This window comes from Zonotrichia albicollis, chromosome 2, assembly GCF_047830755.1.
Source record: "Zonotrichia albicollis isolate bZonAlb1 chromosome 2, bZonAlb1.hap1, whole genome shotgun sequence".
Taxonomy (NCBI): domain Eukaryota; kingdom Metazoa; phylum Chordata; class Aves; order Passeriformes; family Passerellidae; genus Zonotrichia; species Zonotrichia albicollis.
In genome coordinates this window covers 27,559,735-27,583,373 of record NC_133820.1, presented here as the reverse complement: position 1 = coordinate 27,583,373, position 23,639 = coordinate 27,559,735, and the positions used below count along the sequence as shown (strand labels likewise).

At 39.1% G+C, this 23,639-nt stretch overlaps 2 protein-coding genes across 7 annotated transcripts in view; both read right to left on the bottom strand.

Moving 5' to 3' along the window:
• PHKA2 (phosphorylase kinase regulatory subunit alpha 2) overlaps positions 1-5,702 on the bottom strand; it is a 45,171-nt gene extending 39,469 nt beyond the window's left edge. The window contains exons 1-2 of one of the 3 annotated variants that reach the window (XM_014265190.3): positions 5,508-5,702; positions 210-368 (exon numbers count right to left, since the gene is read on the bottom strand). In XM_014265190.3, the coding sequence (XP_014120665.2) occupies positions 210-368; positions 5,508-5,585 (237 nt within the window). In that variant the 5' untranslated portion in view covers positions 5,586-5,702. The remainder of the gene's footprint in view (positions 1-209; positions 369-5,507) is intronic. The other 2 variants (XM_005484333.4, XM_005484335.4) reach the window with 2 other exon arrangements.
• Positions 5,703-8,808: 3,106 nt separating this feature from the next.
• Positions 8,809-23,639, bottom strand: part of ADGRG2 (adhesion G protein-coupled receptor G2) — a 57,197-nt gene continuing 42,366 nt past the window's right edge. For 3 of the 4 annotated variants that reach the window (XM_074534647.1, XM_074534645.1, XM_074534646.1), the window contains exons 16-28: positions 22,185-22,383; positions 21,704-21,860; positions 19,499-19,648; positions 19,171-19,293; positions 17,999-18,044; positions 17,790-17,893; positions 17,091-17,215; positions 16,061-16,329; positions 15,285-15,384; positions 14,695-14,969; positions 13,080-13,181; positions 12,176-12,328; positions 8,809-9,190 (exon numbers count right to left, since the gene is read on the bottom strand). In XM_074534647.1, the coding sequence (XP_074390748.1) occupies positions 9,006-9,190; positions 12,176-12,328; positions 13,080-13,181; positions 14,695-14,969; positions 15,285-15,384; positions 16,061-16,329; positions 17,091-17,215; positions 17,790-17,893; positions 17,999-18,044; positions 19,171-19,293; positions 19,499-19,648; positions 21,704-21,860; positions 22,185-22,383 (1,988 nt within the window). In that variant the 3' untranslated portion in view covers positions 8,809-9,005. The remainder of the gene's footprint in view (positions 9,191-12,175; positions 12,329-13,079; positions 13,182-14,694; positions 14,970-15,284; positions 15,385-16,060; positions 16,330-17,090; positions 17,216-17,789; positions 17,894-17,998; positions 18,045-19,170; positions 19,294-19,498; positions 19,649-21,703; positions 21,861-22,184; positions 22,384-23,639) is intronic. The other variant, XM_074534648.1, reaches the window with a different exon arrangement.

The following is a 23,639-nucleotide window of genomic DNA, read 5'->3' as shown; positions in this document are numbered from 1 at the left end:
CTGCCATCCAGTTCTTCAAATCCTCCTTGCCACAAAGTTGCCAGGGACACTGCACACCACACACCGCATGGATGTTGCTGTCTTTGGAACACTCCAAGCTGGGAAAACCCCACCAGATTTCAGACAGCAGCAGTGTGAATGCACTCTCCAAAACCACAGCAGTAAGGAAACCCAAAGAGCGGAAGCGGCTCATGCCGAGCCTGACGCACCTGCTCGAGCTCGTAGGCTTTGGCTTTGTCCTCGTCCCGGTCCGCGTTCTTGCGATAGGCCATGCCCAGCCCCCACACGGCCAGGATGCTGTAGATGTTGTCCCGCACCCAGGCATCCTTATGGTCGGCCCCAGCTGAAAGCAGCCCCGTCACCGGGTTCTAGCATGGCAGAAGGAACAAAGAACAAACATCACCACCTCGAGTCCCATCACTTCTCTCTGCAGGAAAGGGGAACAAACTAAAGATGATTTCATGCTAAGTGCACACTGCGGCTGCTCATGAATTCGCAGCACAAGTGAGACCCCATCCTTCTTTCTCAAACTCACACAAGTGAAACGCAAAATTTATTTGAACCCTTCAAAGTTTACATTTGAACTCTGTAAAGTTTACAGCATCCAGCTGGACATCTTCATCCACTCAGAATTAGTAGCTAAGTCACTGAGTGAAATTCAGAATACACCAAGGAAATGGAAATTTAAATTTTACATATTTATGTGGAAAAGAGGCCACTGAGTTAACACTAGAAATTGAGTGTGAGATATATGCTCCTCTATGTAAGTGGTCTGTGGCATAATCTTTAGAAAGTAAAAAACCACTAGTGATCTTCTAGGAGATTAAAAAAGTATTTCTATACATCTGCCCACTGGATTTACGACAGTTAAATGAATGTAAAACCTTTTTTATATCCTCCTTTGGAAAATGTACAGGAAAAAAATGTGAAGGTGTTGAAAAGCAACACTGTCTGAAAAGCAGAGCACTGAGAAGTCTCCTGCATCCCAAATACTCCATTAAATTTTTAATTGCATCATTAATTCCCATCACTTCACTATCCTTAATTTTTTTAGACCATCTTTCTCGGCTGTACATTCTTGACTAATAAAAAAATGAGACAAAGAGGCAAAAGTCAATAGAACTTTCAACCAAATCAAGCCTTTAAAGAAAATTTCAGTGAATGAAGACCAATTGGTGGGGCTGGTGCGACAAGGGGCAAAGATTACTAAAGACTACTTTTACAAAAGTAAAATTTAAAAGGATACATCCACCAATTTTTTATTTCTCGCATACACTGGTTCACTCAACTCTATTTTTAAAAAAAGCTGGTTTGAGGGAGAGGGGCTTTAGTTACAATTTCCTGGTCTCTCCATGTGAGCAGCACATGGGTGACAGCCTGACAGACATGACCTGGCACAGTCAGCCCCATTGTTATGGTTTAATACAGCAATGTTTAGTGACTCCCTCAGAGCAGAAATGAATTTCTACTGCAACAGCCCTGCCTCAGCAAGGTGTTCACAAACCAAGTAACAGCTGAAGGACCCCTACTCACCTGTTTGATGGGGAAAGTAGCACATATGAATGCAAATGGCTTAAAAAACTTGTCTTTGATCTTGAGAAGTCAAACAGGGAGTAACAGAAGTCCCAGTTCAGCACCGTGCCCGCATGACAAAAGGGTTTCAAAAGGCAGACACAAACTCCCCACATTCCTAGAGGACACTTTGTTTCCCTCCCTCCAATGCAGGACAACAAACGTCTACTCACCTGCAGCCCTGCCTTGATAGAGATCACTCTGCTGAGAAATGCTCATTTTGGTTTATTTTCCCCTACTCTCCATGCTGGCTAGCTGCCAGTTGAAAAATAAAAATGTCTCTGTGTACCAAATTGGAATCCCAGAGAAATGGCCCATCCAAGACTTTAAAAGACTATTCAGCTCCCAGAGAAGGACTTGTCTATTTCAAGAGGTTGTATTAAATACATCCATGAGTAGATATCACCATTTCACCACGTTTGACTCTTCTACAAGTTGGTCCCAGCTTTTGGGGTGCACTGGGGCTGGCTCTCATGAACTGACAACACATTAATGTCTTTCCTCATGCACATTCAGAATGTTAGAAGAACAATATAATATATTAATTAACATTTTAAAGTGGCTTTGTTTCAGCTTTTTCAGAAGTGTTTCCTCTTAAAAACCACAATCACTTTCCTCTGTTACCTGCTGGCACCATATGAAAACTATAATGTCTACAAGGTGCTAAAGAACCCACAGAAACATTGAGTGCACTTAATCCCCCTGATGTCAAAGGGATTTTAGCTTAGCTAGTCTTCAAGCATTCCATCTATGCAGTGATGGCTAATCACACTAGCAGGTCTCATCCTGCAAATCACACTGCTCAGAAGATCCACGGAGCAAAGAATTTTATCAGCACCATGGGCTGCCAGCTGAGAGCACTGAACAGAAAGCTGATTGCTGGACTAAGACTTTAAACTGTTGTATCATGCCCAAAGCTATTTTAAATCTATCCATCAGTCTGGAAAGAAAAAGGCCCCCCAACAACCCAAATAAAAAAACCACAGCAGTTCCTACAGGGCAGCAGTGTCAATAAGAACTTCAGCAGGACAGGCACAAAACCAGTGAGGTTCTAACAACAGCAGCAAAGCAAGTAATTTAGCATCTTGCTGAAAGGTGCAAATTAAACAGATTGTCTCATTGATGTGTCAGGTGAAAACTGAGGTAGCTCTAGCAAAGCCTGTAGATTGCTTGTGAAACCAGATGTAACATGATGTGAGTGAGTCTTGGGGACGGTCCTGTGAAAGACCAGGAGCTGGACTTGATTTTTGTGAGTCCCTTCCAATGTGGTTCTGTAATACAGCTGGGGTTACCCATTAAGGTATGAGCTTTCCTTATCAGGTCCATATGCCTTTCACTTACAGTACCATAGCAATACTTAAAATGTACATAGATGTTAAGTTTTACCATTTCGTAATCTTGAGATTCACTTTTTTTCTTATGTCATTCAATTTACCATGTGTAATAAGCAGCTGAGAACATCCTTCTGGTGGTGCTTTTCAATGTCTGCTCTGCTTCAGCACCAAAGCATCCCTCCGGGCCCTGTCCCTTGGGGTACATGCAGCAGATGGCAGGCCCCCCACAGACAGGAGCCAGTGGTCTGGTCTTATCCTCCTTTATCAACTTTAACAGGATGGTAACTATCACTGTGTATGCTACAGGCACTGACAAGGACAATGCAACATCTGCAAAACAGGAAAAGAAACATGCTGACCTGATCCTGCAGATGCCACAGAGAAAGCTGTCAGCCATGAAGAGGTTCAGTTGAACCTGTTTTTTAAACTCATCTGCCTGGTAGCACAGATATCCTGCATTAAAAATTGCCTGCACAATCACACTGATCTAGAGTGATTGGAATGAGCACAGGATCAATTGCTGCTACTGAAAAAGCTAGCTCCAGGTGTATTAAACACCTGACCAAAGCCCAGTGTTTGTGCACACTCTGTGCTGCCCCTGCTGCACCTCACAGAGGTGAGTGTGTCCCTGCCCCTGTCAGAGCATAGCAGCTGATGTGCCAAGGCTGCGCTCCCCCAGCTGGGCATGTGAGGTGCAGGGTCACAGGCACACATCAGCCCCTGCTGAGCCACGGCACCTCAGAAGCATTTGAAACACCTTCTGGCTCTTCTGCCAGGCTGCTCCATGGCTAAAACTCACTTCCCTGGCCCCTGGCTCCTTCCTGGGAGGCACTAAGAAGGCACCAGCAGCAGTGAAGCAGCAGCATCCAAGCCCACCCAGCCACAGACTTTCTGCTCCCAAGAAAGACACAGTTGCATGTAGCCCTAAGACAACCTTCCTAACTTGCCCAAGCACTGCATCTCTTCACCTGGCTGAACACAACATTTTCAAACTATTGCAGTGAAAAAAACCCATAAAGACTATAAATAAATAAATATATTTTAAAAACCTAGAAACTTTGAGCATTGAGCATTTCTCTGGGTCCTCTTGAGATCTCAGTGATCCTCTGCCTTGCTGCTAGCCTGAGAATTGCTTTCCACACAAAGAAGAAAACTTACCTCCTCTCCCCATTTCTGAATTCTCCCACACATTGAGCCCTTACTGAAAAAGGCAATACACAATCATGAACACCCATCCTAGTGCTTTAAATAGCAATTACAAAATTCTTGGTCACCAATATGCACCCCTGTATTACCATTTACTTACCCTTTTTCCTATTGTTAATATTAATATCATCAAGGCTTTCATGGGGCATGTTTGAGCTCTGAATCTCAGAGGCTCCATGTCTCCCCTAATGGAAGCTGTTATCAGCATTCTCATCTTACAAACAAGGAAATCAAAGCAGGCATTGGAAGCCAAAGAGACTTGCCCAAGGTCATCTTGCTGACAATAGGCAGAGATGGGAGTACAGCTAAAAGCTTCTCTTGCACCCCAGCACAGGAAGAGCCAAAAATTATCTTCTCATGCCACATATGCCAGTTCTTGCATTTGTTTCTACTGAGTCTACAGTAATTAGTACACAAACACCAAATCACAGGTGTTTGGACCCTGCGCTCAAAACAATGGCCAGTGACAAAAATCTTAATGACCAAAGTGCATTTGGAGCCCAGCCTCTTCTTTCACTGCTTACCAGTTTCTTGCAACTCTCATCAACAAAGCATATCTGGTAACCGATCTGTGCAGAAAACCCTGCTGCTCATCTTTATATACTGGATTGTTTAACCAAAGCACGACACTGCTGAACACCTTCTGAGTCCTCAGTGCCCACCTGGGTAAAACAAGCACACTAAGCAGTGTGCTGACCAAAACACAAGGTGGGCAACAACCTCCCGGAATCACCTGTTATTTTCTTTCGTTCTTTCGCTGCTCTCCTGTGCAGGCAGCCCCGCCTGACTCCAGAGGCTCAGCAGTGCGGACAGCTGAGAACAGACTGGAAGCTCTGGGACGTGCCCGGCCGCACACACGGGCTGGGGGAGCGCACGGGGACCCGCACAGCGCTGTGCTGACAGCGCGGCACAAAGTCCTGCTCGGGGCTCTGATGTCACCGGGCCGGAATGCCGCTGTTATCGTGTGCGTATATACACATACATACATACATACGTACATATACACATATACACACATATACATAGTAGGTAGTGTGTATCTATCTATCTATCTATCTATCTATCTAGATATAGTGTGCACAACGGCTGGGTGTGTATCATACGGCCATGAAGACATTGTATACACAACACTATTATTATTTACAAGCTCAGACTCGCTGTGTTTTCCACACGCTTTTCAAGGTGCACTTACACGAGCACCCCCAGGATCCGCACCGCCTCAGCATACCGCAGGCGGGGGCGGGACAACCGGACAGGAGGCCGCCGGAGCGGGGATGTCCGTGTCCCTCCCGCAGCCCCCGGCCCCGGCAGCCGCCCCACGCCCCCGGCACGGCCCCACCGCGCCCGGCGCCCCCAGCCCCGAGCAGGCGTCCGGGGGCGGCGGCTGCTCCTCACCTGGTGGCAGAGGATGGTCCGCTGGACCAGGCGGGCGTAGCCGTCCAGGCGCACCCCCGAGTTGCTGCGGCTCCTCATGGCCCCACGGCGGGCCCGGCTGCCCGGCCCGGCCGCTCTCGGAGCGGCGGTACCCGGAGATGGCGGCGGCCTCTCCCCGCCCTCACGGCGGAGCGGGGCGGGGTAGCAGCGGCCTCCGCCCTCAGGCACCGCGGGGACACCGGGACAGGCCCGCACAGGACCGAGCGGAGGAGGGGCCACCTGGCGTGACAAAAGCCCGGCTGCGTTTGTAAAAAAGTGTCAGTTTTACAGAACCTCTTCGTAAATTCGTAAAATAAAGCTGAGAATACCAGAATACTTGCTGGAAGCTTTTCTTTCCCCCAGCCTTAAAAAAACCCCCACCGTTTTGAGATCTGATCGAATGAAAGCGCGACACAGATGTAGCAGAGTAGCTGAAGGTGTGGTATTCAATCAAAATTCGGAAACAAATTTTTTCCCATTGTCTTTTTTTTTTCAAGTGAAATTGTAGCATTAGTAGAGTTACTATTGTCACTTTTCCTTGCTGTTCTTCGTTCGTTGCCTATAGCTGACAGTCGTGGCTGAGAAGGCAGCGTTCACAGCCGCGTTGGTTCCATCGGTGGCGCTCGGACCCCACCTCTGCAGGTGCTGCACAGAAGAGCAGAGCACAGAGCTCGGAGCTTCATCACCTCCGTCTGCCAGAGCCGAGGGGTGAAACCTGCTCCGGGCCGAAACACGGACCAGCTCACGGCTCCCTGAGCTCCGCGCCAGCCTCCCCCTTCAGGGCACCGCCTCTTAGAGAGACTGCACTTGGGCACCAAGTTTGCTGGGCAGGGTGCTGCCAGCTACACGGCAGATTGCTGTTTATCTTTGACTAAGCTTAAAACTTCCTTACAGGTCCCCCGAGTCAGCCTTGCAGCCACAAACTAATGCACATCATTTTACTTGGTGCTCTGGGCGGGTGTTGCAGCTTTCCCCGAGATCCCTCTGGGTGCCCTGGCTAAACAAAGTCCAAGAGACCAAGTACCAAAAGGATACTGTAACACCCACTGTAAAAACACGTTTTCAGCTAGTTTGAGGATGAGCTAAAATATTATGCTGGTGCAAGTACAAATTTTTACTACAATATGAGCATGCTATTGAGTGGCAAAGTCAAAAAGGACTCCTCTCCCCTAGGAATATATAAAATAATTTTTTTTCAAGAATCCTAACATATTTTAGTGTGTAAAAATAAAAACAACAGGAAGACTCGGAGCAGGTCAGTGGAATATATGTACTCATAGGGAATTTAATTACTGAAGCTAAAGTCAGCTATGTGCTCTTGCTTACAGCATTCCTTTGGGAGAGCTTCAGCAGTCTTGAGGCCAGGCATTACTGGACTGGATTATGTCAGGATTTTCTCTGCTAAAATCCAGATCTGTCAGAACCATGCAAGGTAAAACACGTAGCAGAGAATCAATGCAAAAGCTGGGTCAGCTTTTTCTCCAAGAGGTGACATACAGATCCTGTAATCTGAAGAACTGTAACAGCCCAGTATAAACGACACATTTATCTAAAAGACAAAGTTTATATATTTTGTGTTGTACTTGCTGCAAATTTATTACTTTTTTTTTACAGATGAAAATATAAATATAATAACATTAAATAAATTTACAAGAACACTGCAAAGGCAATTAGCCAAATAGTTAAAGCATTCACAGAAATGTATTCCAGCTACTAGCATTCCAGGAGGGGCTTTTACCAACATGCAGCTAAAACCCTGTGGATAAACACAACAAATACTTTAAATTCTCCCCTTAAAAGCATAGTCAGAGTAATTTTGGATGTGACTGAAATAACTGAAAGAACCTGTGCTGCCCACAGAACCACAATGGGGTTTTGGCACTGCAGAGTTTCAATTGGTAACTCCAACAGAGCCCCAGATAAGAGGCTTGTAACTCACACTTTTTGTTAAGGAGTGTGTTTTCAGGGCACCCAACTGAGCCCTCCCCACTGGGAAAGCAAAGCCCTTGCTCCCCATCAGCATGCACCTGCTTCATGCAGCCCTCTTTACAGGGCCTGGTACTCTGCAGTCTGGCACCAGTTTGTCCTAGTTTGCTTTAGGAGCATCTAACTTTTGCCCAAGAATGCAAATTGAAAAAGCAGTGGCCATAGCTGTACATGTGTGTGAGGAAGAAGAGGTAAGACCAGGGCTTAGGCCAATTTCTGTTCAGGAATCTTTACAATGTTGTATGGACTTTCAGCTGTTTTACATGAAGAGCCAAAATTCTTTTTTTTCCCAGTAAATATCACAAGAGGAATGCAATTTTGCTTCAGCAATTACTGAGCTAGTGCCTCAGTATTTGGTTTGCCAACTGCAAGGCAAAGTTTAAGCAGAAATACTCATTAGAATAGCTCAAGAGCTGCCCCTTAAAAAACAGCCATGCAATGAAACAAACAATTTCTCAGCTACTAAATATAGCAGCTGTCATTTATTATTTCTATTTTTTCTTCAACTTGCCTCCCCTCCCCCCCCAAACTTCTCAACTTCCATCATTGCAAATGAAAAAAGGCAGTGTCTCACCACTCAATATAAATACTGACCCTGGTGAAATCAATGGCAAAAACTGATGACTTCACTCAAGCCACCAACACAGATTAGCTGTACATAATAACCTACTGACTACTTTATTTAATGCTCCATTCATGGCACTCTACTTGAATTATACCCAATTTCTATCCCTCTATGGTGCACTAAAAGGTAGCTAAAGGTTGAAGACTGATTGTGTTTGGTATTTACAGTTCTGCATCTAGTGAATATATTCAAACTACCGTAAGTGATTCACTTACTGGACAAACTAAGTTTTGTAGCATTCTATGTTAAAGATAATTAACTAAAGAAAAATGCAAACTCACAATAAAAGTTACAAACAGAATACCAATTATTTTTCTATACATAGGTATATTTAAATTTATATTACAAGAAATAAATATAAAAGTATCATTGAGATGCTTAAAGGTTGATATTTTCTGCTTATGTACATGACTGCAGAGTTTGCTACTAAAACGTACAAAAAGTTGAAGACAGTGTAGCTAACATTTTTAAAGTTAACATCGTTTCTATACACAAGTTGTAACTTTCTACATTTATACAGTACTACAAAGCATTATATCCACATAAACTTAATTGTAATGAAAAAAGCCTAAATAAAACTTTTGTTTAAATGTTAAAAAACCCCTCAAGAAACCCCACTCTGAAGAAGAAAAAAAATGGAAGTGTGCCAGCTGTAATCCGACATCCAAGACCTTGTCAAAATGATAGGTTCCTTTTCTTTTCTTTTTTTTTTTTTTAATAATTGTCCTTGTCAATCCCTTGCATGGCTGCCTTGAAGTTCCAGTACCATATATTAAATAAAACCAGTCCTTGGTCTGCTCACATTATGTAAAACTGCTAAAGTAAAACTCTACTTCACACTGTAAAACAATGTGCTGTTTAAAAGGAAATCACATTTTCTCCATAGAACTTAGGCTTCCTCTCTTTGAAGTCCTTCTGAGTGAGATTTGGCTTTCTTGGCTGCCAGTATCATCCTTGTCTTGGAATACAAGTTGTTTGCCTGAAAAGTCATGGAGACACACATCACCATTCTGTACAGTGAAACAAACACCATTCTTCTCACTGGAAAGATGGCCTGTTGAAACAAAAAAGGGCATTCCTTATCAAAAAGGTTCAGAATCAAGCCTCCCATGCTTTTTTTAGTCACTATAGGGAGTTCATACACTCTCATTTTATCCTTGCAACAATTTTAAAATGTGTATTTTTGGTAAGTATTTTGTATACATTTATTTTCCTGTGTGAAATCCTGATATTTGAGAGATGTTAATACATTTATGCACAAGGATTCAATATTCTAAGCAATGAAGGTCACAATTCTCAAAATGTAGACTTGACTTGGAATAAGTATCACTAGATAAGATGCAAAACACTCCTCATTTTAATGATTTGCTTTAATGAGTTAAGTTTTAAAGGTGTCTCAGATGTGCCATGCATCTGAAAGAAGAGAGTACAAGGAATTCAACTTACAGCATTTACTTCTGAAGGACAATCAGAATAAGGCCTAGGTCTGATCACGGATCAAAACCATACTTAGACTGCAGAGAATCTTACCCATTTAGGTGAATCTGCAATGAACAACACATCTAATACCAATGCTGACTGAAGCCTTTTCCTGAAATGCTCCACAAATATTTAGTTCACTGGATAAATCTTCTGCCCCTATATATCACATTCTAAACATTTTTAATGAGAAATTGTGGTTTTTTATTCTAAGTATTTGTGTAAACACTTCAGTTTGGACTTTTAAAAAATTTAGTTATTAATTTAAACAGTCAACCATCACTTAAACAGGCACAAATGCAGACAGCGTAAGAAAAGCAGAAGAGCTTTGTTCATGAATTTAAATAAGAAAAAGGTTGAAATGATAGAAAATAACCATACTTGCTAACACTGTGATTGTTGTTTAACCCCCTGCCTGCCTAACACTGTTTTATCTTAGGAGTGTTCAAAATAGCTGTGCCCTAATCCTAGGGCAAAAGCAGAGAAGAAAATAAGGCTTTTCTGTGAACAAATTCCGAAGGGTGGTTTGTGTTCCTCATTGAGAAAATCTGCTAGTTCAGCCATGTGATACCTAACTGTAATTTCTGAAATATGCAAATCTGCAAGAGAAAAACTGAAAATAAGGCAATATTAGAATGCCATTAAAAAATGAAGTCCAGTAGGAAAGCAAAGTCACAGGCTATACAGACATCCCAAACTTACCACAGTAAGTCATTCAGTCCTAAATCTGGAATAGCATTTCAGTAGAAGCAGTGAAGCTAAAACAATAAAGTCTTTACAGTTTGGTATATTTATGACATAGGTCTTGATTTCTAGAATGGTTTTGGTTTTGGAAGTCACTTTTTAAAATGAAGTGTTGCAATGTTATTTTCAAGTTCCAGCTTTGAGAGGAGAGCAATCAGGTGCAGTAAATTATTAGGTCCCATGTTCCTATCTAACAGCAGCCTAATACCTCTTGGAGGCATTAGCCCAGCTCTTCTGAGATACAACTGCCCCATGTTTGGAAGATTAGGTGTAAGGAATTGCCTCCAAGAGCTTTGCTGGGAGCTATCCAGTTTAGATATAGGTTTAGCCTCTTACAAAGAATTATTTAGTCAAACTATGCAGGCAAGGTATCATACAACCCTCTTGATATGAATGGAGGATGTGGTACAAGGTTCACAGCATTCAAAATAGACAATAAAATAGGAAATTTGGTGGGTCACCAGAAACATCCATGTTTGTAAGTGCACAGGAAGAAGGTTTTATTAAAGTTCTTTCAGTTGCTTTTGTCTAAGAAGCTTTTGGCACAGGACAAACAGACACACTGGAAAGGTCTGATTATGTGAATATAGTAGGACAGAATTGGAGCACAGCCAACAGAATTGGCATCTCTCAATGGTTTAGATCATCAATTTAGCATCTCATTCCAAAATACCCAAAAGAACAAAACTTTTTCCAGAAAGCTGCAACAGGCTCATTCATTTGGTTGCTACAACAAACAAGTTCAATAGAACATTTCTGCTCTTTCTTTCTGTTGAGAAAAGCAGTCAAAATGCTTTTGTAGCTAGGTGTAAGCATGTCAGATGTTGCAGGGAGAGATGGCTTCCCTCATCAGAGCAATTAACATAGCAGGGAAAAAAGAGCCCTACAAGACATGCAGGCTTTTGCACCTGAAAACTTCTCTCTTTTAAAGGAAATACTTCTACCTAAAAATATTGCCTTACTTTGTGTCTAATGATAGTGTCACTGGATGCTGGTTTTCAACTGATCTGTTAGATAAAAATTATGCTAATTATTGCATTATGTGGTATCCAAACAGGGAGATTTTTACAAAGGGATGTGAAAAAAAAACCCAACTTCAATTTAGAAAGTGTACAGGGCATGTCCAAATGCCATCTCCTCAAGTGTTGTGATTTCTTTGCAATATGCAGTTACACTCAAAGGAACAGTATGAGTAATATGAGTTACACTCAAAGGAACAGTAACCTCTAAACCACATACAAATTATTTTACTCCGTATATCTGCTGATAGAATCTTGTTGATTATGTGCTGTCTTCTGACAGCATAGGCCAAGAAATGAGGACAACACAGCCTCTCCAAGCATGTTCAACAACTTCATAATAAACATTCTAGTTGATGACCATGACTTAGCCTCAGCTCTTGATCAGCTGGGAAAAATACCTCAGGCACACAGGAGTAATGTCTTCTGAGTTTTGCTTGACTTAGGGTTTTATACATTACAGATTTATAAGTTATTTTTCTGTTTGAAAAATTAATTGTCTTTACTGAGAGTTCATATCAGCACCATGACACGTGCCCTGTAAGAGTGTGAAGAACTAGATTATGTTCACTGAAAAAAGTCAGTTTATAATAAGTATTTTCAATGGTGATTCATATTTAGCTTTCTCAACAGACAAATAAGCTACAGCAAATTGCAAGTGAAATTCAGTGCAGTGCTACTGCATTTCAACTCCTCAGGAAGAGCAGAGGGCAGCAGTGCAGAGGACAGTACAAAGTTAGAACAGGAAGGATGGAGAATTTTACTTCTGAAGATATACTATTTTGCATTATACTTACCATTTCCATTTGCATGGACTGAATAATCGTTATTCATTAGCAGTGTTGTAGAGTTAGTGGAGTTACTGTTTGATTGTAAGGAGTTGGAAGAACTGGATACTCCTTGATTTACAGTCTGCTTCTTTAAACCATTTGTAGCAGTTCTACTCCAGTCTAAAATAGGAAATAATACAACTCACACAAGCACTTTATAAAAATATAGTTAATAATGCAACTGAATTGATATAAAACCAAGGCTTTACACACTTCTTACAGTATTGTAGACAGAATTATATTGTAAGAATTTAATGAGTCTTGATGTTTAAAATTATTTAAATCTAGTTCCTTTTCTCTAGTCCCTTTTTAAAATACAAGCAGCCAACTGTCATAGTTTTGCAACTGCAGACAACATCAGAAAAATAACTGAAGTGCAGTTGATTCTCTAAGTGTAGAAAAATACATAGCTTTACAAGAGGACAACTACTTAGTCACAAAATAGCATAAAGTAATTCATGTCTTTTTTGGTTTAAAACATGCTTCCCTTTGTTTTTGTGGAAATAACAGGTAAAACTATGGCTGACCCACAAGCTGGAACAAATCTTACCGTTTCTAACTGACCAAAAGTCTTCTGCAAAGACATGCCTTTACCCTGCAGTGGAAGAGGTCATCTCTTAGCAGTTAGCAGCTTAAGGCAGCAGCATGTAAACATGCAAGCGCTGCATCAGCTACCACCTTCAAAAAGTATAATTTTGGAGGTTTACTGTATCTTATATAATAAACTAGAACTGCAACTGCAGCAACATGATCAATTGGTTTTTTGGGGAGGTTTTTTGTGGTTTTGGTTTTTTTTTTGTAATTATTACAAAATACCAGGAACTAACACTAAATATAAGAATTCAGAAGCTAAAAAAATATTAATATTTACCAGAGTTTTCAGCCAGCCTGAATTTCCCACAACAAAGATATCTTCTCCACTGTTTACGGACATTCTCCTTTGTTACACAATAGAAGATGAAAATGAAGAACCCTGCAAAACAATAACATAAAAGATTGTTGCAGAATTCACTTTTACTACTTCCTAATGAACAATGTTTTGGTTTTCTTTAATTTCTTTTAAATTTCTAATAAAAAGTAATGACACTTTTCTTTTCTGAAAAAGTTTACAACTCTGAACATTGCAGAGCACTTTTTCCTTACATAGATTAGAGGAATCATACACACAATAGAAAAAACAACAAATACAACCAAATGCACAAAGTGCATAAAGTTTCCTTTTATCAAATAAAAAGGGAAAGAATCTATTGATCTTGAAATATGCTTAATGCTTTTGAAAAAGAATTCAAAGCAATGTCAAAGAGAGGGTGTGATACCACGCTCTCAGACTAAGAAGCTTTTCTAGCACATTGTGTGACACTGTTACATCTTTTACTAGCAGCTAACCTGTTACCACCAATGCTAGAAAATTTTGAGCACTCATCCAAAGAAAATAACTCATATCTAAAATAATAATAAATGGTACCTCCTTTACTACAATTTCAAACATTTTCTAGAAGGGATGGTGCCCATCCCATCCCCTACCAGTGCCACCTTACAGTGTCTTTGTCTACTTCTCATTTGCTACTAACTGACACAGGGTGGCATCCAACTTCCCCTGCTTAAAAGTTCATCACAATTGCCCCCCTTTAAGGGAAAGTGGCACTCAATCTTTACACAGTTTCCAATCTGCAATGGGAAACAGTTGCATTAGGTTTAGAATGAATAGTAAATAATAGTAAGTCAACACAGCAAATAAGGGAAAGTGTATGTATACACTGAACAGCAATTTTCACTGCTTTAGTCTCTCTGGGAAACCATCCAATCAGTCATCTAAGTGCCATTTAAGCAGAAGTTTGGATCCAAACTTCAGAAGGACAATTCAGTTATATTAGAGAACAGCTACAATCCCTCCTGTTTATACAAAAGTCAATGTGGCATCTCTGCTTTTGGACATGTCCAGCAGCACCCACCATTGCAAAACTTTGTTTCATACCTACTTCTCATATATTCTTAATTACTATATAGGCCATGCTTAAGAGTTGGGTCACTAATTTTCAAATGTTTCAGCCTTGCTTGTCTCAATGAGCCTTTGCTGAATGTCCAACCTCCCCCAGAAGCCTTAGGGGAACTGAAGAAATGCTACTCTTTTCACTACATGAACTACATTATAACATGAACACCTAAAGTAACTGAGTATTCAAAATTCATCTGTTTGTTAGTGGAAACACAGCCATTTCCAGGAATATCTGTTTTGCATACACTTTTTAAATGACAATATTTATACCATACCTATATAAATAGTATCTAGTTTTTCTGTACCTTATCATAACAAAACTGCAACTTAAGGTTACTGTAAAGCAGTATCATCTCATCTCTAATACAATTAACATGCTACTGCACATATCAAATTTAAATTTTTATTGCTGAATCAAGAAAATGATGTTTCAAAATGTTTGGTTTGTTATATTATAGACAGGGAGATGTAATGAGGAGGACAAACTTACCTTGCAAAGTGTTGAAAATAGTAAAGAGGTAAGTAAATACCTCATTTACTGTGAAGAAAGCAAACCCCCAAGTAATTCCCAACAAGAATGTGAGGCCAGCAACGCTCCTAAGGTCTTGGATACTGGTTTTCCTTTGAGCACCGAGTTGTTTTTTCTTTTTGATACGACAGAGCTGGATCAGCACAACAATGAACATGCTGATATTGATCAGGAATATCAGGCAGAAGTATCCCACAGCAGTAATATAGAAGACAATTCTATTTTTGATCCAGCAGCTAGAACAGAAGAGCAGTCTGTCAACCATTATCAGAAACAGAAACTAAGTGAAATAAACATGAGACAAACTTGTAGTTTCTTGCATGAAAAGCATTTTTGCCTTTTACAAAAGAAGTCTGGGATTTTGGCCAAAGGATATGAGCCGTCATAAAGGCAATAACCCTAAAACATGAGATACTGTAGAGTTGTACTATTTCAAAGCACTACAATTGCTTTCTTGCCTTTCCCCCCCTTTACTTTAAAGAAAAGCAATTTGTAGAACCTCCCTCCACTCCCCACCCTCACCGCCCCCAGAGCTCCTCCCTTTCACTCACAATTCATCAGGTCCGTTTATGGAAACCTTTCCAGTGGTTATAAGACCATAATTATCTGGTGATACTGCCAACACAATGGACACAACTATTGCTGGTAACCCTAAAAGATTATGAGAAAACACATACATTAAAATCCTAACAGAGACAGTATTATGAGGACTTGAAATTATTACATTTTGCTACAAAATCTACATATTGTTTCTGAAATTTGGCTGTTGAATACTGCTGACTACTAGCTGTCTGAAAAATTGCAGCATTCAAACTGCTTAGGAGCACAACTTGCAAAGAAACAAGAGGAGTCTGTCACAGCCAGCTCCAAAACTTTCTGAATAAACCAACAAATACCATTAGTCTTCAAAGTGCTTCAAAATATCTTTTACAGCACAACTTATTTTCATTCTTACATATGTTTTAAGAAACAAATAAGAGATGAAAATCAGGCCCAGAATCTCTTCATCCTCTATCCAGTTAGATCTGGTTTTGCTACTTTTTGTTAGCAACAGTGCTATTCCAGAAATAGATCTACTTATTGGCATTTATTCTCAAAATAATAGAAGCATACACATTCAAAATTGGTTCTAAGGAAAATTCGTTATCACTTTGAATTGCAGAAACTTCAGTTCTGCAGCTGGGGGCACTCTATGCCTCAAAAAGGTGGAACATGTAACATTTAATGATTGCCTAATTTTAATTTTTGACCTGTATCACATTCACTGAAATGCTTGATAAGAAGAATTATCTATTTAGCATAAAAAAGGAAAAAAAAAGATACATACCCCAACCAACAAGACAAAATTTAAGAATGTATTTCCGTACATAGGTGTTAAAGACTTTCACAAGGGCCAGATACATGTGGAAAGCTTCCAGGCCCATCCAGGTAAAGGAAACCAAGAGGAAATAGTGAAGAAATACTGCAACTGCAATGCATAGACCTCGTGTATCATACAGTGCAATCCACGAGTCAAGCAGAAAAACTAAGTTGAGTAGAAGTAATGCAGCACACAGCTGAATAAGTATTTTGGAGGGGTAGTCTCTCCGAATTTTCCTGAAAAAAAAAAGAAAAGAACATTCATGGGATGACATCAGCTGTCCCTGGATTCCTGGCTTACTTCCTCTCTTGCAGTCCTTGGCTTTCACAAATGCCAAGGGAAAAAAACCAAATTTTCATTCATATACAATGCTGCATGTGTTGCATTTATACATGGAGAGAAAAATTTACAACATACTTCCTAATTAACAGTCTGTATATATAAAGTTTTTTAGAGAAGGTTACATAAATACAAACAATCTTGGAGTCAAAGTGCTTAGTACCATGATTATTTTTTTCCATTTTATGTTGGATTTCTTGTTACATTGCTACCCAAACCCAATAGGTTCTGTTCTTTATTGCTAAACTAGATCAAGCTTTTGACTGGGCATCTAAAGCCTTGATAGAGGCAAGTTCCAGTATTAGAATAATGAGAGAATAAAGAAAGAATACAAATGCTTTTAAAAATGCTAAAATTCTGTACTGCTTTTTTGTGTATTGTATCTTAAATACATTCCTTCACACTTCTATTATGATAATCCATTATAAAATACTTCAGAGTGCTACTTCAATTCTTACTGCCTATAGCATCATGACAATTCACCTGTTGATGAGATTAAAATTTCTGAAGACTGAATCAACATCTTCCTGGGGAACTGGCCAAATCTGTGCATTATTTGTAGAGACAGAATCCATAACTATTGAAAAGGATTTCTCAGTGGAGACTACAAACAATCACAATTGAAGAATAATGGGGGCTCAGCTGAATGGGTACTTACTCAAAGGCTATGTAGGTCACAAGAGTAACAGAAAGAAAAATTGCAGAGAGGCCACATCCTATATACGATATAAAAGTCAGTACCAATTCTTGTGTGGGATTCAGAGGAGTATTTCCATACAAGTCCTAAAACAGAAACAGAAGTTATTTTCAGAGAACAGGTTTATTTAATGGAAAAATATAAAGAAAAATTTTAAAAATCAAAACACACCTTTCCCTCTACACTTACAAATAAAGGACTCCACTCCTTTCATCATGGCTCTTATAAAAGGTTAGATGAAACAAAAAGCCAGTCTAGTCTTGTAAAGAGCAGGGAGGTGGGACTCTGTGATCCTTATGGGTACCTTCCAACTTGAGATATTATTTTATAATTCTATGACCCTAATTGTGAAACCCCATTTGATTAAAAATCTGTTTTAAATTTGATTTCCTAAATTTTATTTACAGTATAAACAGCTGCCTGCACTGCAGCACTTAAAGAATTTTTTTTCCTCCAGTGGAACCCATGGACTCCCATTCAATAAGGAGTTTAAGCATGTGCCTAATTGCATGGCTACCTGTAGTAACACTAAAGTGAACAGAACCTGAGTATTATTTATTAGCTTGTATGGGCTTATTGGGTCTTCACTTGCTTAAGACAACTCAAGGTTAAATGTGTTCTTGAACAAGGGTAAGATTGCATAATTCTTAAAATAATTACCATCAAAACTGCAAAACTTGTGAGATGGTTGCATGAACAGACTGTTTCATTTACTCTACTTTCTTTGACTATGCAGCCTTCGTATGACCAGCCTCCATGTCCACCTGTTAAAAAAAGCAGCTTTGTTATTCATAAAAGGTTTCAATTATATTAACATGAATTAAAATAGCTAAAAGAGCATAGCATCTTGGGAGATCTCAAATACTTACCATTTTTATTGAAGTCCCAAAAAACACATCTAACTGTTGAATTATCCTGTTTAGGAGTATAAACAAGAAAAAAAACAAGTTACTAAACTGTGAGTTTAGGATCAAATGATTTATGAATGATCTACAAAATTCAGGGAAGACTAAACACTGTATACAGCAAATATGCCTCTTCTATGTGAACATGAAATAAATTTAGGTGCATAAAAGGATTAAAAACTGCATGCAAAAATATGCTGAACAGATTTGAAGTCACCAGACAGGAGCTAGCTCTTGTGCTTATGCAAAGATTCTGTTCCTAAGTAGAACTTCTTGAATGCTCTTTCAATATCTTCCCACACCATACAAATTCTTGGGATTTCTCTTCCTTCCAGACTTTGTAACTTTTGAAGTCATGATCACACAGAAAAGGAAAAACCTTTTCATTTGCAAGTATTTGATCACTTCCTACTATCACAATGTTAAACATTTACACATAGATTTCCTCGCACACATGCAAATTCTATAAATACCAGCAGCAGTACACTATATTGCTATAAATACTAATACTTCTACAGTTATATCTCAAAACTTATTATTATGTCAAAACAAGTAAAGACACCAATAAGCCAGCTCCTGAAAAAGCTCCAGGTGAATTAGTGGAATCCCCACATTTTTCAGTTTATAATAATTGAATATTTAAAATTCTCTTAAGATATGAGATAGAAGACTTTAATCCTTGATGCTCCTTTCAGAAAGAGATGGTGTGTATGAATGCTAATACTTCCTGATGATACAATCCTGTGATTCAGTTCCCCTAAGAAAACAGATTCATATTATTTTCTGGCCATACAATACCCACAAATGTCATGACTACAGTATCTACCACAGCAACCCACACTTTCAGTGTTCCCTCTAAGAGCTTATATAGAATAAAACAGAAGAGGAAGTAAGAAAGATAAAAGTGGAATGAATTTGTGATAGAGCAAAATTACCTTACACTACTTGAGAACCAAAATTTATACCACTGGCAAATAAGCAAACAGGAGTGATTTTTAATGTCCGGGTGGAGATGAAATGTCCACACTAGTAAAGCAGAACAAGCTGACCTGTACTCTTAGTCAATGTTTCCACTACAACAACTTCAGTAAAGGCAACAAAACTGTACTTTAGGTCTGCCAAAATGGAAATTTTACCTGATTAGGCTTGATATTCTGCAAAATGACAGTAACATTTGTTGTTAAGTTACTAATAGTGAGGTTAGCAACACTTGATGATATAACACTGCTGATTAAAGATGCATTCTTCAAGGACAGATCCTGGAATGAGAAAAAAAGTTCCAGATTTTAAAATCTTAAAGGAAACAATACTAGAATGCAGCACCCACAAGCTCATTTACTATGTGGAGCAAGCACTGGACAAAAGTAATTATTTTTTAAGTCAAAAGTTTTAAAATATGTTTTATTCATATTTTGCTCTAAGCTTGAATTTAAAATCCTTATGAATAGTGGGCAAAAAAAATACCTGGAACACAGTGGTCTTTTTAAAGAAGTTGAATATAATTCTAGAAGCCAAGTCCAACTCTTCAGTGCGTACATTTTTCAGCAATGATGGAGGAAGTGTAATTGATCCAAGATTATTTAAATTCTGAATTGGCTGAACTCCTAGAGAGATCTGAAAAATAAACACCAGGATTATGCTTTGTTTCAGTCTCCAAATAAGTAAGTTATGACTTATTTTCAGTTTAAAACTTCAAAATGAATACCTCATTAATTAATGTCACAAACTCACTGCTGCTCTCATTCCTCTCCCACTCCAATGCATAAATAGCACATATAGGACTGAAAAGGATGCCATTTCAGGTCTGCCTACCACTGAAAATAATCTGGCTTTAACAATTTTCCTACAGGGACATAACACACCACTCTGTGTTATGTTTTGTATTGATCTGGAAAAGGTGAGGAGCAAAAACTCTGTGTAGCTGTAATTGTGCAGGGAGATCAACAGCATGAAAGCCTGCAAAGAATTTTTATACCCTGTAGGGAGTATGTCAGAATTCAGAAAAAGTGAAAACAGCCATTATTTGTCAATACATTTTTATGTTCAGGAGGTTAAGTTTATATTCTTAGATAAGAACATAAACCCTAACTTTTTGATCATCTGGCAAAAATTACAAAAGTAAACTGGTGGATAAGCTACAATTCAGGTATCTCAAGAGCTCAGTGATCTTATACTGTACAAAAAGAGATCTGAACTTTCACCCATTTTATGTGCTGCACATTTTATTTACTGTGCTTACAGGCCAGGGAGCTTTGTTTAGTACAGAATCTCTGAACATTCCTGTTGTACATTAGTCCTTTACATACAAATATTATCACCTCAGAGTTCCTGGGAGATGGGAAACATTAGTAGTACTGCAGAAAGAAATTCTCTGAGTATTGAAAGAATGGCTGTAATTAGAGTAACAGTGTGAACTCCCCAAAGTGCCCTAACAATGTGATTTAACTCATCTGCTTAGACCAGCTCACTCTAAATGTTGTTGATCATGCATCCCCTAAAAATTTTTGAGCATGAACACCAGTATATACCTATTCATAAGTTACATATATGAATTACTTTACTAACATATTATGCAAGTTATAAAATATTTTTTTAGAAATTAAGGAGATTAAAAAATACTTCTAAAAATGTATTTTTTTATTTATTATAAAATATAAATATAAATGCATTTTCCTGCACTGCACTGGACTGTCGTGTGCACACCCCGGGGTACTCCAACCCCACTTTGGAGATCACTAGTGTAGACAACCATCAAAGAAATCCTGAGTCAATTCCACAAAAGCACTCCTGTTGCTCTAGTTTGAGGTAGATGATACTTATTGAAAATTCTCAGTGTTTCATTGCCAATGCCATGAAATAAAAAATCATTCCTTAGCAAATATCTGTATGTCAGCACTAGCATCTCCTAATCATCTCACATTCATGCACTATATATATTGCTAAGAAATAGAAAAGAACTCAAATCTTAAACATTTATATAATTTTCAGTAACACAGAAAAGTTCCAGTACTACATATGGCTTACGATACATTAAGCTATTTTCTTCTCTGAGGAGGCAGAATGTGTCAAAATTGGTCCAAAACTTTCCATCTCTCCTTGCTTAAGCCTCCAAGGCTGGTATTGTCCATTATTTTCTCTGTCAGGAGGGAGGTTTTGAATGAGATAAAGGGGATCCAACCAAACTTTCTAAGCACTTCTTTCTTGGTGAGATGCCATTAGTGACAAATGTTCTGAGCATCATTATCCAAGCAACATACATAATAGTTCTTTTCTGGAGCCCTCTACAATTATTTCCTTCTAACAGATGAAGCCATCTGGCAACACTCCTTGACAAATTTCAGCACTGTCATGGTGGTTGAATAAATGATTCATAATTCAGGGGGCTTGAGGCAAAGTTATTCTGCCAAGCACTTTGTCCATTCTGGTGTTCTAGCTGTACCCTCTCCAACAACTTATTAGTTCTGCCAGTTTCTGCTAAGTCGGCTCTCTTTTACACCTATTTACACAGTTGAAAATTAAAGGAAAAACTGGAAGGGCTTAAAAAAAGTCTGAAACTAACATGAACTAAAGATCCTGACACTGACAAACACATATTCCTATAAATATAAAACCGTAAACACTTTAAAATAAATGTTTGACAATTTGTAGGTATTGTAAGTATTTTGTAACCTGGAGATCAGCTGACTCCTGGACAGCAAAAGACATTTCGTTGGAGCGGATTCTGTTGGTTTGGACAACTGCCAGAGCCAAGGAAGGGGAGACAAATTTAGCAGATGATGTTGATAAGTTTAGTTTTAAGCCAATATAGTCCACCAGCTTTATAATTCTGTTAAGAAAAAGCAGACTTAGTATTACCAAGCACATACATCCAAAATTCTCAAGCAGGTTATGATTATGGAGCAGTAGTCTGAGTATAATGCAAAATGATCACTTATTATGGTGTCAACAAAAATACCCCAGCATTTTCCATGGCATTATATTATAGTAAAGCTGGTAACATTACAATGATAGTCCTTCCATTTTGAATAACTACATAAAAGAACAAGAAATATTCTTCTGAATTGTGATTATGAAAAAGTGAAACTTGCTGAAGCCAATTTTTCAAGACAGTAAATACAACACTCCTGTAATCTATTGCCAAATTACTTACCTGTTAGAAATTCGTGGTGGCAATGGCTGAGAAGCAGTGAGGATAGTATTCACCTCACCAACCATCCTTTCTACATCTTTTGGCTCTATTTTTCCAGCTGCTAAATCATTTTCTATTTTGGACACGATTTGCTCAGCTGTGGTGATACTAATGGTGGTGTGCACAGAAGTTATATTTGTGGTAGCTGAAAGGGTTTTTCCTGTGACAAATAAAAGTTAAACATTGTGTTCAACAAATGATGTAAGCTTGGAGAAGCAGAAAAATTAAACAGTTCTCTTGATAAAAAAATTGTATCACTACTCATAAGGGTTCTCAACAAGTCACGTAATTTCTCCCTGTCAGCTACTTTGCAGACAGTGGTAATTTAAATCTCATGAAAACATAAAGCAAGATTTCAAACTGACAACATGAAATTAATGTTTTATTGATTTCAAAGTTCCTCATATCAGACCATTAACATATTAAATATATTTAATATATTAAATAACCTATTATTTTGAATTTTTAGCCACTGAATGCCTCAATGTAGAGTAAAATCAACATAGTGTCAGCAATTTGAAAAGAAGCTTGTGTAGAATTTTCATAAGAAAATACATAGCCCCTAAGAATATTCCCAGTCAATAACAATATTTTAAGGATGATCCAACATTACTGTGCAGTATTTTAAATATTAGGTTAGTTTTTAAAAAAAAATCTACCTTGCTCTCTGACTTAATTTTTTCTGTCCAAAAGACATTTGTTCTAATGGGAATTGAGCACTGTACCTACCTATGACAGTTACAAACAACAGTGTAGGGTGAGCAGTAGGGTGAGCTATCACTCACCATGTCCAAAAGCATCAGAAGTTATTTTAAAATACATCAAGTGAAAGTTGTCTCAGGGTTTTCACACAGAACAGAATCACAGAACCATTTAGGTTGAAAAAGACCTCTAAGATCAAGTCCAGCCTCTGACTAAACATCACCTTGTAAACTAGATCACAGCACTGAGTGCTATTCCAGTTGTTTCTTGAACATCTCCAGTGATGGTGACTCCACCACATCCCTGGGCAGCCCATTCCAATGCTTAACAACCCTTCCAGAGAAGAAATTCTTCCTGATGTCCAACAACCTCCATGACACAGCTTGTGGCCATTGACTCCTACCCTGTCACTGGTTGCCTGGGAGAAGAGGCTGACCCCCAGCTGGCTACAATCTCCTTTCAGGGAGTTGTACAATAAGGCCAATCCTGAGACTCCTCCAGGCCCTTTCCCAGCTCCCTTGCCCTTCTCTGGACTCACTCCAGCACCTCAATGTCCTTCTTGTAGTGAGGGGTCCAGAAATGGACACGAGGTGTGAGGTGTGGCCTCACCAGGGCTGACTACAGAGGACAAACACTGCCCTGGTCACACTATTGCTGACACAGGCCAGGATGCCACTGGCATTCTCGGCCTTCTGAGCACACCTGGCTCATGCT